Raw genomic sequence first — 20,195 nt, forward strand, 5'->3', positions numbered from 1 at the left:
GTTTGGTAGGAATCTGTGCGAGATCAAAAATTTCAATTGGACGTACTTCTAGAAGTTTCTACGTATCATCTGATGATGACCAGATGGGCGGGGGATCGTTTATAATTCCGTGGGCAGCGTTATATCATTCATCTCGTGTGGGTGATATGATCATCAGAGCAGTTTATATCGAACACGTTCAAAAATAACGCTGAATCTTACCGTATCTTCCTCGCGCCGTTGGACGATGAGCGTGGAACTGAAATATTCCTATTATGGGATGTAGAAATACGCAATCTATTTCCAGGTTGTATAATAGTATATACGTCCAAATCATGTTGTTTATTGAGTTATTGGCAACGGATCGCTATGTATTGTGTCGAGATCGAGTCCCGGGACCTATAGAGAGTGCCCGGAAGTAATATGGACGATCAGCACTTCATCCACATGACTTCCTGTTTGGCGCTTCTGCCGATCGGCCACCAGATGGTGCTCTTGAACCGCTAGAGGGTTGAGAGGAGGCCAGCCCTGTGTCTCAGGGCTGCGGAGGAAAAATATGATTTCGATCACAGATTTTTGAAATATTGATATTAAAGACGAGTTACGGCGTCCTCGGCAACTTGAGCATGGCGGGGAAGGACGCCTAAACACGTTTTCAGCACTTAAAGTGTTAACTGCTGTCTGTTGTTGTTGTTGTCATTTATTTCTGATTTTTGTTTTTATATACTAGCTGTAGTGTAAAGCACCCTGTGCATTCGTGCTGTGAAGGGTGCTATATAAATAAAACTCATTCATTCATGCTTGCACCTCATGGTACCAAAGCACGTCAAAGGCACTAAAAACAAGATTACAAACATCGCAAAACAAACTGGTCAGACTACTGCTTGACCTTACTCCTAAAACCCACCTCACCCCTGCCCCTTTTGACAACCTAGGATGGCTTAGAGTAGACGACAGAGTACAGCAACTTGCAATGGGCCTGGTCTACAAGATACACTACACCACTAAGGTACCCATGTACATGTCGAAATACTTCCCAAAGGTCAGTTAATACCACGACCACAACACCAGAGGGAGTTCCACAAATCATGCTCAACCCAGATTTGCAATTCGGCAATTATGCCACATCAATGTGGAATGCCCTACCCACAGCCGTAAAAAAATGTGAATCCCTACCCACCTTCAAACCGCTCTCAATGAGCACCTACGGGAGGCTGCAATTCGAAACTGGCCCCCGTAAATGTCCTAACCCCCCCTCCTACCCACCCACCCCCTCCTAATGTACAGTTTCCTCCCCCTCGTATGTATATATTTTCTGTTAGGATCTCTGTTTAACAGTACTGTATATTTGCATATCTTGTATGTCACAAATGTAACAGTACTGTATATCTGTATGTCATGTATGTCATAAATGTCATGATATATATCTGTATATCTGTATGTTGTGTATGTAATAAATGTCATTATGAATTGAAAATGGGGGACCCTGATGTAAACAAGATGAAAGTCTTTCTCTGATCTGCATCCCTTTAACAATTGTGTGTATTGAGCCGTACTGTATTGTACCCATTCTGCAATCTGTTAATAAAGTTTTCAATCAATCAATCAAAAAAGGTCAGAGCCGGTATCAAAGAGTCAATTATAGGCACAACTCCCAATATCAGTAACAGGTCTATTCGATTGTTGACAACCCGACATGATTGTCTGACATCAGCCAATACAGAAGATTTATACGCGTAGGGTAGCACATGCCTGTATAGCAATATACAGAAGATATGTATATATGCCTGTATAATTAATAATAATTTAAACCAGTCCGTAGCACTGTGGGACACAGGGGACTATAACGGAAGGATACATAACCTCTCAAGTTCAACGTGGGTTCTTCTGAACCGACCAGTCACAGCTGATGGCGAAATTATTGACAACCATTGTAGCCAAGGAGCGCATTTTAACTGCTTCAAGAAGCAACCCGAGACAACTCGAGCGCTGATTGCAAGTGCAACGACAGACTGAGAAGGGTGTGCAACTGTGCACTGGACTGCAGAAGAACAACTTCATCAAGACAAATTTACCTCACTGGGCAGTGAGAAGGAATGTCTTTTGTAATGTCTGGCAATATAATTACATTTTTATATTCTGTTTTTATTTTATTTATTCTATTTTATCTCTATTGTCTTGTCATTATTGTAATACGTTACTGTCCTGTGATGTCTTATGTATTATTATTATTGTATTGTGTTGTGTCTTTCATGTGAAAAAAAGACAAAATACTTGTACAGCAGTGGTGCCAATACTCAACATTGACATTGTATCTCTCTGGCGATAAATAAGCAGAAAATGTAAAAACGTCACTCGCCACTTACTGTAAAGAAATCAAAAGCGTGTATTTAACAACCTCAAAAACTTTATAAACACGGTTTATATTAACTTAATAAATAAACAAAAACTAAAAATCTACTTATGCCAACGAAAATGTTCAGTAGGCCTAACTAAATAACAGATAAATCTCTGTTACACGCAAGCAGCGTCTGATGGCCGAATCGGTCGGACAGCACTGTATTGAAATAAATGTTCTCTAATGAACGCATCTACAGTATTTCTATATTATGTTACATAGCCCTATTCTATGTGCACTACCAGCCAGCCTTAATGCAAAGGAGATAATACACTTTCAATTTTGACAGAGATCTCCCGATTCAGATACAATTGAACACAAACGCTTCCAAAGATATTTAATGTTTGTCTGCATATTTTCACACCACCAACAAGTTCTCTTATTCTGATTTTATGTTACTACATTATTTTACATTTCAGTTTTTGCCGCCAATGAAAATCAGCTTGCTCAGGCTCAGGCTGTTGTTCTATGGTATTTGAGATATCGCTTATCGCCACCTACTGGCCTGGCATGCTTGTTGGAGCTATTTATATGCGTTTAAAGAAATATAATCCCAACTTCAGCAACTAAAGCTTGTTTTAAATCCAGAAAAAACTAAAATTACAAAAGTGCCTTGTCTTGCCTCTATACACACATCGCAAGGCATTCCAATTCAGATTGTGTCGACTTTTAAATACGTTGGCTTTTTACTTGATGACAGCTTGTCTTTTAAACCACACGTTGAAAGCCTGGTCAAGAGGCTAAAAGTGAGGTTGGGTTTCTTTTTCAGAAACAAATCGTGCTTTTCTTTTAATGCAAAGAAGCAACTAGTTGCTGCCACTTTTTTTTACCAGTATTAGATTATGGTGATGTTTTATACATGAATGCCTGTTCCACCTCACTACACATGTTGGACACTGCTTACCATGGTGTATTAAGATTTATTTCTGGATATAGATCACTTACCCATCATTGCACTCTGTATGCTAAAGTTAACTGGCCGTCCTTGACTGCCCGTAGACTGCTTCATTGGTACACCTTCATTTATACAGCAATTATTGGTCAACTCCCTTTTTACCTCGGTTCATACCTCACCATCACATCAAACCCATTTTACAGCTTACGATCCCAGGACTATTTATATGCCTCAGTACCCAGAACCCGCACAGAGTTTGGGAAAAGGGCCTTCATGTTCTCTGCTCCCTCTGCCTGGAATGGACTTCAAAACACTTTGAAACTGCAGGCCCTCACTACCATATCTGATTTTAAAGTTCAAATGAAGGGCATTTTAAAGAATGAGATGGGAGAATGTCGCTGCTTCACTGCATAATGTGGTGTTATATTTTATATTTTTAACCTGACCTTCTCTCCCCAGCAACCTCCTGCAAAGCCTCACCTTCCATCCTCTTTCTACCTTTTTACCCTACCCTCCAATCTCCCCCAATCCCATTCAATCTAATTTTCTGCAGCTCAAATGTATCCCCTTGCCCCACTTTGCCTTTTATGTCTCTGTCTGTGTTTTGTGTATTTTTTTGTATGTTTGTTTTTGTTTTTGCTGCCATTTTGGCCAGGTCTTGCTCTAAAAAGAGATCTTTGATCTCAAGTGACTACCTGGTAAAATAAAGGTAAAATAAAAATAAAAAATAAACTACTTGCTACAAAACAAACATGTTCAAAGAAAATAATTTAATATGTGATTTTATGTTTAGTAAAATTATAATTTACTGCATTTTGAGGTGAAATTTAAAGATTGTTTGATTAATAATAATCTCTGCTAAAAGCCTGGGAGTGGTTGTGAGTTTGAGCAAATATGAGCAAACTCCTACGTGCATAGAGAAATTGTATGACATTATCTGTGGGTGGCCCAGATATGCACTAGCAAGCTGGGACACTGTTGAGGCTAAGGTCCAGTCTGGTTAGTCCTCGTTATTAAGATGGCGTCAGAGTGAACCGACTTTGACTACATGACTAACGGGTCAGGAGATACAATAATTAGAAGATTGTGTAAATGGCATAGGAAGATTGTGCCTGTGAAAGTACTACAATTCTTTAAATGGTTTTATTCAACTTTTAAAATGTCCAAACCCTACAAAACCCATTGCTTTGGAGTATAATACCTGTAGGTAGTTCCTGAGGTACCCTTACGAATCCCCTTGATCATCTCCTGGTGGGTTATTTTGAACTCTTTGCCAGGATACAGCAGCGTTGCCATGACAGCAGCCTTGGAGTGTGTGTGGATGACTGCTTGTGCCGCTGCATTGAGCAAGGAAGATACATGTTTAGCTTTCTGTTCCCTGACAACTATCTGACATTTTAGACTGCTATGCTAGTACTATGCTCAAGCCAGTCATTTTCACAGCCTGGAGCCACTACATGGATAATGATTGTTGGACTTGAATTTGTGGACTCAAACAATGCTTAAATGTGCTTTAGTTCCAAATGTGTGTGTGTGTGGGGGGGGGGGGGGGGGGGGGGAGCCCACCTCTCATAGTGTAGGCATTCATAAAGAGGGGGGTACATTGGCTCTTCTTTAGCTTCTTCCAGGCAGGTGGACAGCTGATGTCTCTCTCCTCCACGTCACAGACAAACATATCCTCTGGCTGAGTGACACAGGTACAGGAATAAGATGGGGTTTAGGCACAGGTTAATCTATGTCCCAAATCTCCTTGGTGAAAGGGTACATTCAGAGTTTTGGTCTCCTAGCCCTACTTCCTACTTACTGTAATATAGAGTAGTAACACAATCCATGGTGTTCTTCATACTGGATTCCCGCAGCTAGTTAGCCACACAACTAGTGTAATCAAGTAATGGGGCCAATCTTCAGTCTGTACAAGCCCTGAAATAAACGTTGAAACCTCCTCCACAGTGCAACCACAGCAAAGCAGTGTGCTTCCTCATATTATGTGCTTTCTACAGTGACCCTGTTAACATTACATACATTTTGTGGCTAACTAGGGAGGAGCTGGGTGGCCAGTATGAAGCACAGCATAGATTGTGCTGAGAAAGGAGTCCACCATTTGACAACATCACTGTTGAGTAGGGCATAGGGCTAAGGGTCCAAAAGTGTAAACGTTCCCGTCAAATCACTTCAACAGAATCTTGCTCCATCAAAAACGACTCAGAAACGGAGTAGCATTCTATGGACATTAAATAATTAAACCTCACCTGTATTCTCTCTTTCTGGACCCCTGATGGTGCAATGTAGATCTGGTCTCTAAGTCATAAAATTAGAGTATATAAACATGATTAAATACAATATATTACAGTGTAATTATAGTGGAAAGTGGGGAAGCGCTAGGGCTCGGTAGAAATATCCCCCAAAATATATTGAATATATATTGAAATTAGGGATGTCCGATATTATCGGCCTACCGATATTGGCATGGAAATGTGATATCGGAAAATATCGGTATCGGTTTTCAAAAATATATATATATATAATTTTTACATTTATTTAACCTTTATTTACAGTAAGAACAAATTATTATTTTATTTATTGTCAAAGTATGCATAATGTTGTGTTAATTCCACGACAAGAGATATGTAATGTTAATTACCTGAAATTATTCCGTTTTGGGGGGGGGGGGGCCTGCATATATCGGTATCGGTTGGACAATATCAGTATATCGGATATCGGTAAAAAAGCCAATATCGAACATCCCTAATTGAAATATATTGAATTGTTACATGTGGATTACACTTTATCTCCTGTGCTGGCACAAGCACTAACATAATGTGGAGAGCCGCTTGGCTGTAACAAAATACTGACATTCGTCTTTTATTTTAGAGGTATCAATAAACGCATGATAATCCTAGATGCAAGTTCACAGAGCACCCTATTAAAGATAACTTTGACTTTAGCTATGAAGGGGAAGATGAGCAAAGAAAGTGGATGAATGTCACTGAGCAGTGATTTATGGTGAACTGCTTACATTCCTTGGCAACAGTTGTCTCCTTCCAGATGACAAAACTATTGGCTAAGTTACAGCAAGTTACCTTCATGTCATGTCATCATTTACTGACTAATAGGCTAAATCTGCCAAGAATGAAAGGTAGAATAGTTTTGGTTCTTGATATTTAATGTTCTCCCCCACCAAGAATATTAGAATCGGAACAGAGATTAGATAACAACTGGGTTTGATAAGCAGAACAGGAACCGGAATCGATAAAAATCAATGAAATTGTAATGATACCCAACCCTACTGAAAAGAAATCGGTATGAACATTTTCCACTGAGCTAAATGTCTTTGTGTGCTCCTTTTCATTTAAGAGCACATGTTCTCCTTGGAAAAATAAAAACAAGTGTCTAGTCCTGCCACCTTTTCACTGCCAATACTAATTCAGCACACTACACTTTGAGTATTGACTGCTACCAACAGATCCCATCCATCGCATTGAACAGTATAGCCTTAATTAGACCATCAGTTTGGTGTCTTTGGAAAAATTCTATTATAGTGATTGTAAAGATTATACGAGACATAGAATACATTTCTCTCCATTAGAGAGATAACATGCTTTTATGTGTTGAAAATGCAGCAAATAGTCACTTTACTTTGATTTCCAGAATGTTACACAGGGGTTGACACTAAGGTCTCAAAAGCACTTGCCCATTGGATAAGTACAGGTCATGTTCTATGGGTGTTGAGTGGACACAAATGCCCATGGCATGCTCTAGTTGGCAATACATATTTCAATGACTACATTAGCTACACATTTCATAAAATCTATGGATTTTAGCATTAGAGTACATTTACAATACCAATATTAGGGGTGGGCGATTAATCAAGTTTCAATTTCAATTACAATTTTGGCTTCCCACAATCATGAAAACAAGATAATGGAGATCAAATCATTGTGCTGCATGCCATGTTGCTTTCATCTTGTCTTGTTATAAATGCAGCGCACCCTTCCTTCAAAGTGGTGCACTCCACCCCTCCGCCCAAGCCCAAACAGTAGTTTCATCTCACGTTGAGAGGGAGGAGGGAGACACGGTGTGTTTCTCTAGTTCTTTTTAAACGTTTTTAATAACTTGTAGATGACAGAAAGGCAGCCTTTGGTCAAGAACCGATATCCAATACCAGTAGCAGTATTGGTGCATTCCTAGTAGAGTTTGCCTGATAATCAAATACTATAGTTCATTAACACATTCCCTGCCACGCTTCTATCCATCAATGTATGATCACTGCCACCAGTCTAAGCCTATGGAGATGTTTACCTTCTTTGCAGGGCTATAACTTTTTAAATTGTATTGCTAAATTGACATTACTATGGCCCATTCAACATCGATTATCTATCGTTCAGGATGTAGGAACGTTGTACTTTTTCATTCATAGATTCATACGAAAATACCGTCTAGAAGATAAATATGTTTTTATCGTTTTCTGCAGTAATTCCTAGAACGCTAGTTATAGGCCTAAACGCATAATATAGATTATCGATTGCAGTTTATTCGTGATACACGCTATATTAAAAAATCCAACTGAATACGATCCTAAACGTTATGACTCATCATGCGTGGATGAACGGGGGGGGGGGGGTCGTTTATAAGTCCGTGATCGTCAGTAAATGCTTTATGTAGTATGGGTTGATTTATTAATCAGTTGGTTTGTAAACAAAGAAATGTACAATCGCCTTGAAAATGACGTCAGCGACCACCGTTCGCCGATGAGACTGGATGAAAAAGATCCCACTTATTTGACGGCGATCGACTCGATCCATTTCCGGTTTGTATAATAATAATAAACGCCCAAATCATGTCGACTATTGAGTTATGGCAGCGATCCATGCACGCCAGTGTGTGTCTGTAGTCCCGCAACATTATGCGAGTGCCGGACGCATTTCCCAGACGCACTGAGATCACGTGAGATCCATTTCCGGTTGTAACTCGCCAATCATCCACCAGGCGGCAGTATTGAAGCGTTGCAGAGTTGTGCAGGCTCCCACTGCATCAGACCAGGCTCTGTGAGGGAATTATGAATAACATGGCGAAAAAATTTAATATGATCTCAATAACGTTGTACGCCGTGGAATGACAGAATTAGCATGAACTTGGCACAGGATGTGTTAACGGGACTTAACGATAATATTGGTCCTGTTGTCGACAGTAATACAGACTTGTGTAAATAGCTTTTCATTTCAAAATGTTTAGTTCAGCATTGCCGATGTCAACAATTCCACTGATGGACATGCTAGTTTTTGTACCTTGTGAATATGTACAGTGATTCCAAACTAAGTTTTGAAAAACAACTTAAAGGCCCAATCTGTGATTTTATTTGTCAGTTGATAACGACTTTCAGTTGATAAAGACTTTCAATTGATAAAGACTTTCAGTGCCCCTATGCCAGTAGGATGTGTCAGTAGGATTCACAAGCCTGAAGTACAGAAATGCTATTGATTTCGAAAAAAAATTAAAATATTAAATAAAAATAAAGTTTAATTCACTGCAACAACAAACATTGAGTCTACAGTAAAATATATATATTATTAAAAGACAATAATTGACATTAGCAAGTGAGGTATCACAGACTGGTGTTAAAACTGTTTTAAAGCCCCCTGCCCCTGATCAAATGTGAGGCAAAAGGTTGCACCAGGCTGTGTAAAAAGAACACCAGTAGAGATCAAGTAGAATGCAGTAGACTATGAGAAAAAGATGAAGAGATTGTTCGTATCTCTGTGGCTAGACTATGACGAAGAAAAGGTTATACAGGTCCATGCCTGTCCATGCTAACAAGTGAGTCAATGTGGGATACGTTGTGACAATAAGGTTGAGTAAAAGGTTTCTATGTAGCTAGCCAGATGGAGGGTGATGCAAGCATGTAGCCTTCATTGCAGAGTAGCCACTTATCAGTGAGCTATCAGTGAGAATGTTATCCTGTCAGTGGGTAATGCCACCGAGCTTGGTAATCAATGCCACAGAGCGATTCCTAAGGCTAATATTACATAGTGCCAGACTTGTAGTGAACAGGGAATAAATTATTCATGATTAGCTAAAACCTGATCATGAATATTAAGTACATCATCCCAAATAGTTACAAATATAAAATAAGTATAAGTATAATATCTTTATTAATAGCCATTAGCCAAAACCACGAAAACAATATTGAATAAGGCACTGAGAACACTCAGCAAGTCAGCGGAAGAAAGGAGATGACAGATGAGTAGTCTAAAAGTGGATAAATCACCAGATTCTTTTTTATTAAATGGGTGAAGCAAGTTCTGGCACGACACTCTTAAGTCATGCATGGAGCTGTGGCAGCTTATGGAACCAACACACTACATGACTTTAAAATGTGTCAGAACGCTGTACTGTTCACACAACACAACTTCCTATCTTGCAATCTGGGATCTTTAAATCGTTGTGGATTCACAGCACCACATGACTAATCGGCGACAGAGGGTAGACATTACAAGATCTTTCACCAGGAGGAGTCCCTGACAAGTCTGTCTAGTCTCCAAACTACATGTCGAGATCCCTTTGATCTATATTCTCTCTCTCCTCTCTCTCTCTCATTGCCTGACAGGGTCCTTGAATGAATGAGAACTAAGAACAGAGACAGTAATAATACGGTAGGGTCATCGAACATTACAATAGAGTGAACAATTTCATAATTGTAGTTCAAAGTCAATGTAAGTCAACATTAGCAGAATGGTCTCTCTCTCTCTTGCCCTCTCAATCCATATATTTAGCCTACTTGATATCTGTCAGGCGTCTGCAATCATCGGCAAGTCTCTTGGGTCGTGTCTTGAACAATTCACACATAGCAATCAAGCGCCGACGTCGGCTATCTACAAAAACTGTCGGCGAGTCGAAAAGGGCTATAATCATGTAGTCTGAACTCTGAAAGCTTCATTGTCCCACCTACACTGATTTGGTGGTCTATTTCAGGGGTTCCCAAACTTTTCAGGCCGGGGCCCAGAAAATAAGGCGTCAGAGAGCCGCGGCCCAATGCACATCGTCTGGCTTTTTCCTTTTTTTTTTTTGCCAGGCGACCGATTTTTTAAGCCAAATATCACTTCAATCCTATTAAGTTAGTTCAAGTTAGTTATTCATTTATATGTGCTATTTATGAGAGGGCTAACTTGTTGCAAAATAATAATGAATCATCTCGCGGCCCACCCGTGGCTGCTCGCGGCCCACCTTTGGGTCGCGACCCCGACTTTGGGAACCACTGGTCTATTTAATAACCTCCCCATTCACACACACTTGATTTGTTCACAGTGCTCCCTGCTGTTCAGTGTCAGTATGCTGTTCATCTTCTGTGTAAGGTGTTGTGCTTTAACCTCTCTTGCAGCAAGGAGAAGCCCTAAGAGTAGAACCATACAGTACCACCAAGACTAACTGTGTTGCCATTGCCATTTATTATTCATTATATTAAATGGTTAAACTGATGACGTGAGTGATTCCTGACAGAACTAGAATTATGTGACATATACATCCATAGACCTCTAGCATTTTAAATCACCTTGGCGGAGATCTTGTTGCTCTTACCCTATGTGTTTGGTGAGTGTTTGTTTAGAAAATTATGCTACAAGTCCCAAAGCACAATTTATTTCCCTACCCATTCCTTGATGCGACCCATCACTCATGCATAGTCCTGTTGCTCTGTGAGACACCAGCCAGTAGCCTACTTCAAGTCAAGCTGGAGAAAATGTGGATTAAACTAAACCCGGGGTCTGACCCACCTCACCACCTAGGAGAAAGACCCAAACTGACCCGGTGTTGGTTCTGTGTAAAGCATTGCCAGAGAATTGCTGGAGAAATTGCCATGGTACTACAAGCGTCCCATAAAAGCATGTGGAAGTTTAGCTGTCTGTAGGAACCTGGTAAAACAGTCAATATAATTTAGGATCAGTGACCTTGGTCTATATTTATAATTGTTCTAATATTGTTTGCTTATTGTGTCTTTGATGATCCGGTCAATATGAAAAACAAACGTTAACACTGAATGAGACGTGACACCACAGCATTGTATTTAACATTGTATTCATTCGTTTGTTAGTACCAACTCATCCAAGATGGTCAGCTGTTATTCACTTGTTAGTACGACTCATCCAGGATGGTCAGCTGTTATTCACTTGTTAGTACGACTCATCCAGGATGGTCAGCTGTCATTCACTTGTTAATATGACTCATCCAGGATGGTCAGCTGTTATTCACTTGTTAGTACGACTCATCCAGGATGGCCAGCTGTCATTCACTTGTTAGTACGACTCATCCAGGATGGTCAGCTGTCATTCACTTGTTAATATGACTCATCCAGGATGGTCAGCTGTTATTCACTTGTTAGTACGACTCATCCAGGACGGCCAGCTGTCATTCACTTGTTAATATGACTCTTCCAGGATGGTCAGCTGTTATTTACTTGTTAGTACGACTCATCCAGGATGGTCAGCTGTTATTCACTTGTTAGTACAACTCATCCAGAGACAAGCTGGAGAGGCGAGCTTGACACCCATGTGTAAATCTGTCCAACTAAGGCCACTGTCTGTCACCTGCCCAAAGCGCCTTTTTCTTTGCATTGTCCATGCGATATTCTGCACCATAAAGGGGTTAATTGTGCTTGGTTACCTCTGCAACTAGACCACCCATTCATTGTAAAAAAATGTATCTACATTTTGGCCCATTTACATTTTTCTTCAGCCTTTCATGAGAGTAAATGATTGTGGGCTGCTTATATCTGATTGCTGGCTAAATGGGAGTGGATAATAATTAAATAAGTTGCTATTATTTTATTACCTATTCATCTCACCAATATTCTACCTCAGGCTGTTATGAGCATCAAATGGTGTTCCAAGAGGAACGGACCATAGCCCATTGACTATCAGAACCGTTGCACAAATGTTTTAAACAATCTAAACACACTAGGCCTGTCCCCGACTAAGGATTTGTATAGTCGACTTTGATTGGCCAACATTTGCCGATAGTCGACATTACAGTGAATGTCTCTCAACGGCTCTGTCACCTCCTGTCTATCTGTTTTTCTTTTGCATTTGGCAAGTCATGACTGTCAGACCGTGTACACGAGATGTACTGAAGTACAATTCAAATTACAGCGTTCTAGCGAACAGTGCAGAGGAGAAAAATCATCATTAGATGATTTTTAGATTAGATTAGTAGGTGAGTTGCGTTTGTGTGATTTGAACAGTGCGTTGTGTGTCACTTATGAGCGTTGCATGCAGCGATGGGCATACGCGGTCAAACAACGTTTAGGCTACGGCACTGAGGCAGAAGTGCGCGCATCCTATTATTATGCAAAGTCTAGGTGATACCCCGGCCGGCACTTATCACCTAGACTGTGTGTGTGTGTGTGTGTGTGTGTGTGTGTGTGTGTGTGTGTGTGTGTGTGTGTGTGTGTGTGCGTGCTATGTACCAGGAGCCTGATCACTCCTGTGTCACTGTGCAGGCAGGCCTGATCACTCCTGTGTCACGGGGCATGCAGGTGAGGGCTGCCAATTAGCCAATTAGTGCTGATTGGTTACCTGCTGGGAGCTTTAAAGCCAGCCCTAGTAACACACATGCAGTGTCTGTGCTTAGAGGAAGAGCTGTCAGGTTCTTCCAGTCCTTGTCCGTTGGGTTCACATTAGTACATTAGTTTACATTTACATTAATAGTTCCTTGATATAGTAGCAGTTTGAGTTAGAGCACGGGGTTTTGGTGTTGGTTTGCACATAGGTTGCGTGCCCATGAGCCAGGGTCGTAACAGTTGGGCGCTCGTTCTTCGTGGTTCTTCATTGGTTCGTTAGGGGGGTCTTCGTGGTTCGTTAGTGGTTCTTCGTGACTGTGAGGTAAAGTGTGTAGCTTGTGGTGGCTGGTACAGTGACGATGGCTTCCATCAAGGACTTTGTTGATCGCCCGTCTCATGACATGTTGGAGAAGTTTTCCAAAGAACAACTTCTAGAACTTGCTGTACACTACAGGGTAGAGCTTTCTGCAGGTGAGAAACGTTTGAAGCCGACTGCCTTGAGTGCTTTAAGGGTGTTACTCATTAGGGAGCAGGTGCTTGAGGAGAGGGTGGAGGAGCCTCCTTCGTCTGGCGCGTCTCCGCTATTACCTGGTGTGGAGGGTGAGTGGAGGATTAGGGAGTTGGAGTTTAAGGAAAGGCAGCTAGAGCGAGAGCGTGAGGAGAGGAGAGAGGAGCGTGAGCTTAAGGAGAGAGAGAGTAAAGAGGAGCGTGAGCTTAAGGAGAGAGAGAGGAAAGAGGAGAGTGAGCATGAGCGTGAGCGTGAGGAGCGTGAGTTTAAGCGTGAGGAGCGTGAGTTTAAGGAGAAACAAATGTTGCTGGAGCACGAGCGTGCACAGAAGGAGCTTGAATATAAGCATGCTGCCTTGCAGGCGGGTGCTCTGCATCCAGAGTCACGTTCCGGGTTTGATGTAGACAGGAATATTAGGATGGTGCCACCATTTTTTGAGAAAGACGTGGAAAGATATTTTCCCCTTTTTGAACGGGTGGCAACCACATTGAAGTGGCCTGATACCGCCTGGACACTGCTGCTGCAATGTGTTTTAGTTGGTAGGGCACAAGAAGCCTACACTGCTCTGTCCCTTGAACAAAGCGCTGATTATGAGCTGGTTAATGCTTCCATTTTGAGGGCTTATGAGTTGGTCCCCGAGGCCTATCGTCAGCGTTTTAGAGGTTATCGCAGGTCGGAGGGGCAGTCTTATGTTTAATTTGGAAGGGAGAAGGAGAACCTGTTTGACAGGTGGTGCACTTCTCAGAAGGCAGAGTCAAGAGAGCAGCTTAGGCAGTTGATTCTCCTAGAGGAATTTAAAAGATGTGTTCCTGATACCGTTTCCACACATCTAAATGAGCGTAAGGTATCGAAGATAGGCGATGCCGCTGTCTTCGCTGATGAGTTTGTGTTGACACACAAGTCCGTGTTTTTGGAGGACTACCGTGTTGAGTCCGGGGATAGGCGTCCTGTTCAGGGGGGCCGTTTCCCAAAACCTGTGTCTGCTGGTCAGTTAACTTCACCTCCTAGGCGGGGTGGTTCTGCTGGTGCATTCCCAGAAGGGATTATCTGTTTCTACTGTAAAGAACCTGGTCATATCGTTGCTGGGTGCCCGGTGCTTGAGCAGAAAAATTTCAGAACCGTGGCTCTGGTAGAAACCATATGCAGAACGCCTATGCCAACGTTAGATGGGGATGGGGAAAGTATCAAACGTGTGGACAAAGAGCTTGAGGGTTCCTCAAGGTTTATGATGAATGGATTTGTTTCCCTGACTAATGCACTAGAGTCCAAACAGGCTATAACAATTTGGAGAGATACCGGTGCTTTTCAGTCCCTCATTCTGGAGGGGGTTTTGCCGTTTTCAGAAAACTCTTCTTTGCATTCCGGTGTCGTTGTTCGGGGCTTTGGGGGTGGATTTGTGGATGCACCTTTGCATGAGGTCACGCTCAATTCTCCCTTAGTATCAGGCAATGTTGTTGTGGGGGTATGTTCTCACATTCCCATAAAGGGGGTGTCCCTTCATTCTAGGGAATGATTTGGCTGGTGACAAAGTGTTGGCTACTCCGGTTGTAACTCCCATTCCTGTGGTTTCTGAGGTCTCTAATGAGCTGGCACAGAAACATCCAGGAGTGTTTCCTGTGTGTGCTGTGGCTCGGGAAATGTCAAAGGACAAAAGTGATGTTGTTGATACTTCGACTTGGGACATTACACTTAGTGACACATTCTTTGTTGAATTAAAATGTGTACCTGTTGAGAATTTTGGAAAGCACACTGTGGATCTACCTCTGCATAATGATTCTCTTGATTGTGGCTTTGTGTTAGGCCCGGTGGTGAAACCAGAGTTGACATGCGTGCCGGAGAAGCATGTGGCAGGAGATGGTATGGCAGCGCAGTGTCTCAGGGTCTTCCCAGCCTGTATGGTGGCTGAGGCCACGAACGAATTGGAGGAGGAGTGTGGGAAGGATGCTATGAGAGGTGCTGTTGTTTCATGCGACACCGTTCTAGTTGGAGGGGCTACTAAGCCTGACTTAGGCTGCCAGCCTTCCCACAGTAGCTCTATTGTCCCTAATGTTTCACTTGTGGGCAGGGATGGTCCCAGTATGTCAGTTGATGATTCTGACATTGATCCACATGTCCACACTGATTCTCTGCCATGCACTAGGTGTGATGGTCAACCTAGTTACCTGTGTCCTGTGGAGCAGGAGCCGCCTTCGCGATCAGTGATCTATGGTTTTTGTTTTGCTGTGTTCTGTTCTGTTGAGCGCAGTTCTCAGGTTGATTTTGGTTTGCAGTCTATTTTTGACAGGTCGGTATCGGTGGAGGGGCCTGTTGAAAGGGAGCATACAACGCGGTTGGTGGTCGTGTTCGACAGGGGCCGACCCGCTATCACTGTTGTGGTGGTGGCCCTGACAACTAATGGGTCACAGTTGTTTTTTTTGTTTTGTTTATGGGTTGTTGTGTGGTGGTTGCCTCTGGGGCAACCAGTTTGGTGGGGGAGGTGTTATGTACCAGGAGCCTGATCACTCCTGTGTCACTGTGCAGGCAGGCCTGATCACTCCTGTGTCACGGGGCATGCAGGTGAGGGCTGCCAATTAGCCAATTAGTGCTGATTGGTTACCTGCTGGGAGCTTTAAAGCCAGCCCTAGTAACACACATGCAGTGTCTGTGCTTAGAGGAAGAGCTGTCAGGTTCTTCCAGTCCTTGTCCGTTGGGTTCACATTAGTACATTAGTTTACATTTACATTAATAGTTCCTTGATATAGTAGCAGTTTGAGTTAGAGCACAGGGTTTTGGTGTTGGTTTGCACATAGGTTGCGTGCCCATGAGCCAGGGTCGTAACAGTGTGTGTGTGTGTGTGTGTGTGTGTGTGTGTGTGTGTGTGTGTGTGTGTGTGTGTGTGTGTGTGTGTGTGTGTGTGTGTGTGTGTGTGTGTGTGTGTGTGTGTGTGTGTGTGGAGTGTTGGGCGTGTGTTATGTGACAAAAGACCGCCCGTCTCGTCCCCAGCTCCGACTCATGAAAGAGGAGAGAGACATGTATGCGCGTGCGCGCGCGTGGCGTTTGGCCTTGGCCCATATTACGACTGCACCACTGGTTGCATGTGCTGTATGAGCCAATCAGAAGCTATGTCACATTTTAGATTGTTGAACAGAAGAAAGGGCCAATCACCAGCCTTTTAACAAAGGATTATTGGCTCACTGACGCTGAAGAGATGAACTACTTAAGCATCGAAATTTGGTACAGAATGGCGAGGTATTTTTCTATGCTCGATTGTACTGAAGCAATTTGATCGATACCATAAAAATATTGAATTTCAATACCCAGCCCTACACAAAACACAACTAATTAAATTAAAAACTCATATTTACCTGTATTAAAAGCTGAGTCAATCAACTAAAGAATAAAAAACTATTCGCAGTTGCTATATTTATTTTTGGTGGAGGGGCTACTTATGCGTTTACCTTTCAATCACTGAAACACTAAAGCGCTTTAAAGAACGTTTATCTGTGTGTATTTGTGGATAAACCAGTATGATTCTGAAGACTGGTTGATAACTCGAACACTAAGTTCTGTGTACACTGTATAAAATCCCTAGATTTTCAGTGTAAAATACCTGACCTTCTATCCCCTCCAAGTTTAGTGCTCTTTCAGTCTGAAAATCAAGACTATTGACTTTTTCCCATCGATCCTAAAGATGTTGATACCTTTGAGACCCAAAGAATATTTCTCTACCTGAATAAAATACATTAATACCTGAAGTTGAGGTCAATATCATTCAACTTCCAAAAAGAAAGTTCACAGGAATGTGTTGATGAAACCTTTGTACAAACCCATGTCTCACACTGATCCCCCCACCGGTCCCGGTCACCCATCCCAGCTGGTAGAAGAGCCGGCACAACTCAGGGATGAGCACACGAGGATGCTCCTTCTCCTGCAATGACCACAGAAACCATGTGAGCTCATAGAGAGCAAATGGCATTGGTTACAACTTACAAAGTTCTTCATAATCTACATTATAATACTACTCTGACACAATCAGACCCCAGAAAGGGAAATGAACCCCATCCTCCCCAAAACTACCCACGCAATTATTCCATTTGACTGCCAAACTCCATGAATTCCACAAAAATGTTGCAATTTCCCACCCCAACTACAACAACAACGAGGCTACTACTACTACTACCAGGGCTGCCCTTGGCCAATTTGGGAGCCCTGCACCTGACCCACAATAGTCAGATAGCCATTGGAAATGACATCCTAAAATTACAAACTGACATTAACAATAATAGAAATTGGAAATAAATTATTTCAAAGAGAATGTATAATGAATGATATAGACTAGACTAAACATATACCTTTCCTGACCTTTTTCTCTGTGGACTCTGGACTGCTGCCTTGATCACCATTGATTGTGCCACACACAGAAGACATGGCCTTTAAGAAAATAACAGAAATTACCAGTTTTTATTTTATTTGATCACATCGTTTTTGTTTCATATAGAATTTGTGATTTTATGCTGTTTAGTAAAACACAAAATGGGCTTAATGGAACACACAAACATTATTGGAAATGCGCTGACCGTCTTCTCCAGAGTCAGACAATACAATAGATACGAATTTCCTCTCTGTGTGTTCAATAGAAAGCTATCCGGCCACAAGCTAGCCTAGCTTAGCACAAATTAATGGAAGCAAATATGGACCAGCTAGCCTAGCTGTTGAAAAACACCTCTCCTGAAGTTTTAAGCTAGGCTAGTGGTCCGTATTTGTTTCCATTAATTTGTTCTAAGCTAGGCTAGCTTGCAGCTGGATTGCTTTCTACTGAACACATCGAGACAATTGGTATCTATCTTCTTTTCTGACTCTGGAGAATACGGAGGCTAATTTCCTATAATGTCCTTTAACTACCGTACTTTTCGCACTATAAGCCGCACCTGACTATAAGCCGCAGCAGCTAAATTGAATGATGTGTACATATATAAGCCGCACTGGACTATAAGCCGCATGTGTTTTAATTAGGGATGCACGATAATTATCGGGCCGATATCAGCAATTATGACGTCATCCCGATAAACCCGATAACGTTATTAATAGCTCCGATAATATAATATATTTTTTGGTAAAAGAAAATGCTGTGTGGGTGAATTGGAATGAAGTGCGTTTGTTTTGACTGTAGGCTCATCCCGTTTTGCCAGTACTGTGGTACGACTGACAGCGTGTGGTTTAAGAACAGGGCGTTTTACACAAATCGAGCGCTCCCTTTCTTGGCTGTGACGTAGGCACGTAAATTTCTGAATCAGCGCGGACGTTAAAAACAAAGATGGCCGCGTCGGTACTCGGAATTTCAGAGGAAAAAGATCGCTTGCTATTTGTAATAAATGCAATGGAGAAGTTCCACAAGGAGGGAAAAGGGCAACAACTTGTAATACATCCAGCCTGACGGGTCACCTGCGGCATCACCACCGCTACGATGGTGTGTTATTGTGTTAACTTAGAAGCCTACGACGACGCGAGGAGCTAAGCAAAGCTAGCCCCTTCCATGGCTGTGATGCAACCCTCGGTTGAACGCAGTCACTTATTGCTCCATAGTAGCCAGGTTAATTTGCACCACCAAGGACTGCTTAAAAGCTAGCGGCTTGAGCCCTTGGGTCATTTATGTCAAACTTCTTTAATTTAGCAAACGACTCGTCAATAGCTGGCTTTGGATTCACAGCAGCTTCTAGCTTCTAGGTTCTAGCTTCTAGCTTCTAGCTTGTTGCAGGTGACTTGTTGTGGTGGTGATGTGTCCACTCAAAGCCTTTTTTTCAAGGCTCCGCTTTGAAAAAAGAAGAACAAAAAGCTTCGAGCGTCTTAGGTTGGATGTATTATAAGTTGTTGACGGATTGTGAATTTTCATTTGGAAAAATAAATATGGTCACTTTATCAGTCAATACTGTTGTCTTGGCTTTTGTTTCTGTTGTCTGGTTAGGTCACATTTAAGTTGGTGTTAAGTTATTGTCCTGGGAAGTCTTTTTATGTATTATTGTATTGTGATATGTTTTGTTTCATGTTGGAAAAAAAAATGATAAAAAAAATATATACATTAAGAAAAAAGATTATAATACAATAAATATCTGTTATCGATATCGGTTATCGGCCTGAGGAGCATAAAGTTATCGATATCGGTATCGGTGTCAAAAAATCAATATCGTGCATCCCTAGTTTTAATGTTTAATTACCATATGTAAGGAGTGGAGCCTGCGGCTTAATTTGACTCAACACGGGAAACCTCACCCGGCCCGGACACGGAAAAAGGATTGACAGATTGATTGCTCTTTCTCGATTCTGTGGGTGGTGGTGCCGTTCTTATATTGAGTTTTAAGTTCCCACCTCTACAGAGAATGACTCCCACCTCTACAGAGAATGACTCCCATTGGGACACAATACTGTCGGACAAATAACAAGAATTAACTAATTTACAAGTTGTATTAAGTTTAGCAAATAAGGGAACAGATCAATGACATTTCAGATAAATAACATTTCAATGCAGTAAAAAAAGCAATATTTCGATTTTCGGGTTTTGTCCACATATAAGCCGCACCGTTATATAAGCCGCAGGGTCGAAAAATGGGGAAAAAAGCCGCGGCTTATAGTCCGAAAAGTACGGTACTCTAGGATGTGGTAAGTAACTGATTTTACCATTAACTAGAAGGGCACTCATACCTACACCCAAGTGCTGCTGTCCCCCCTCGCTGTGTGCGCACTCACACTCACTCAACTACTGGTACGTCTTGGAGCATACAAACATAATGCCATGTACATCGAACATTGTAAATGATTTAGGCCTACTTTATCTATATACACAACACTGCTTAGCTAACATACTCTTGTTGTAACTAAGAGATTTGCTGAAATG

The 20,195-nt window shown here is 41.9% G+C and overlaps 1 protein-coding gene across 5 annotated transcripts in view; it reads right to left on the reverse strand.

Annotated features, from left to right (window-relative positions):
• Positions 1-20,195, reverse strand: part of apip (APAF1 interacting protein) — a 51,005-nt gene that overhangs the window by 25,927 nt on the left and 4,883 nt on the right. For 3 of the 5 annotated variants that reach the window (XM_084337774.1, XM_084337775.1, XM_084337773.1), the window contains exons 2-6: positions 17,669-17,737; positions 17,134-17,234; positions 5,522-5,570; positions 4,839-4,956; positions 4,474-4,609 (exon numbers count right to left, since the gene is read on the reverse strand). In XM_084337774.1, the coding sequence (XP_084193900.1) occupies positions 4,474-4,609; positions 4,839-4,956; positions 5,522-5,570; positions 17,134-17,234; positions 17,669-17,737 (473 nt within the window). Of the gene's footprint in view, positions 1-4,473; positions 4,610-4,838; positions 4,957-5,521; positions 5,571-17,133; positions 17,235-17,658; positions 17,738-20,195 lie in introns of all 5 variants that reach the window. The other 2 variants (XM_084337776.1, XM_084337777.1) reach the window with 1 other exon arrangement.

This window comes from Notolepis coatsorum, assembly GCF_963971535.1.
Source record: "Notolepis coatsorum genome assembly, chromosome: 20".
Lineage (NCBI taxonomy): Eukaryota > Metazoa > Chordata > Actinopteri > Aulopiformes > Paralepididae > Notolepis > Notolepis coatsorum.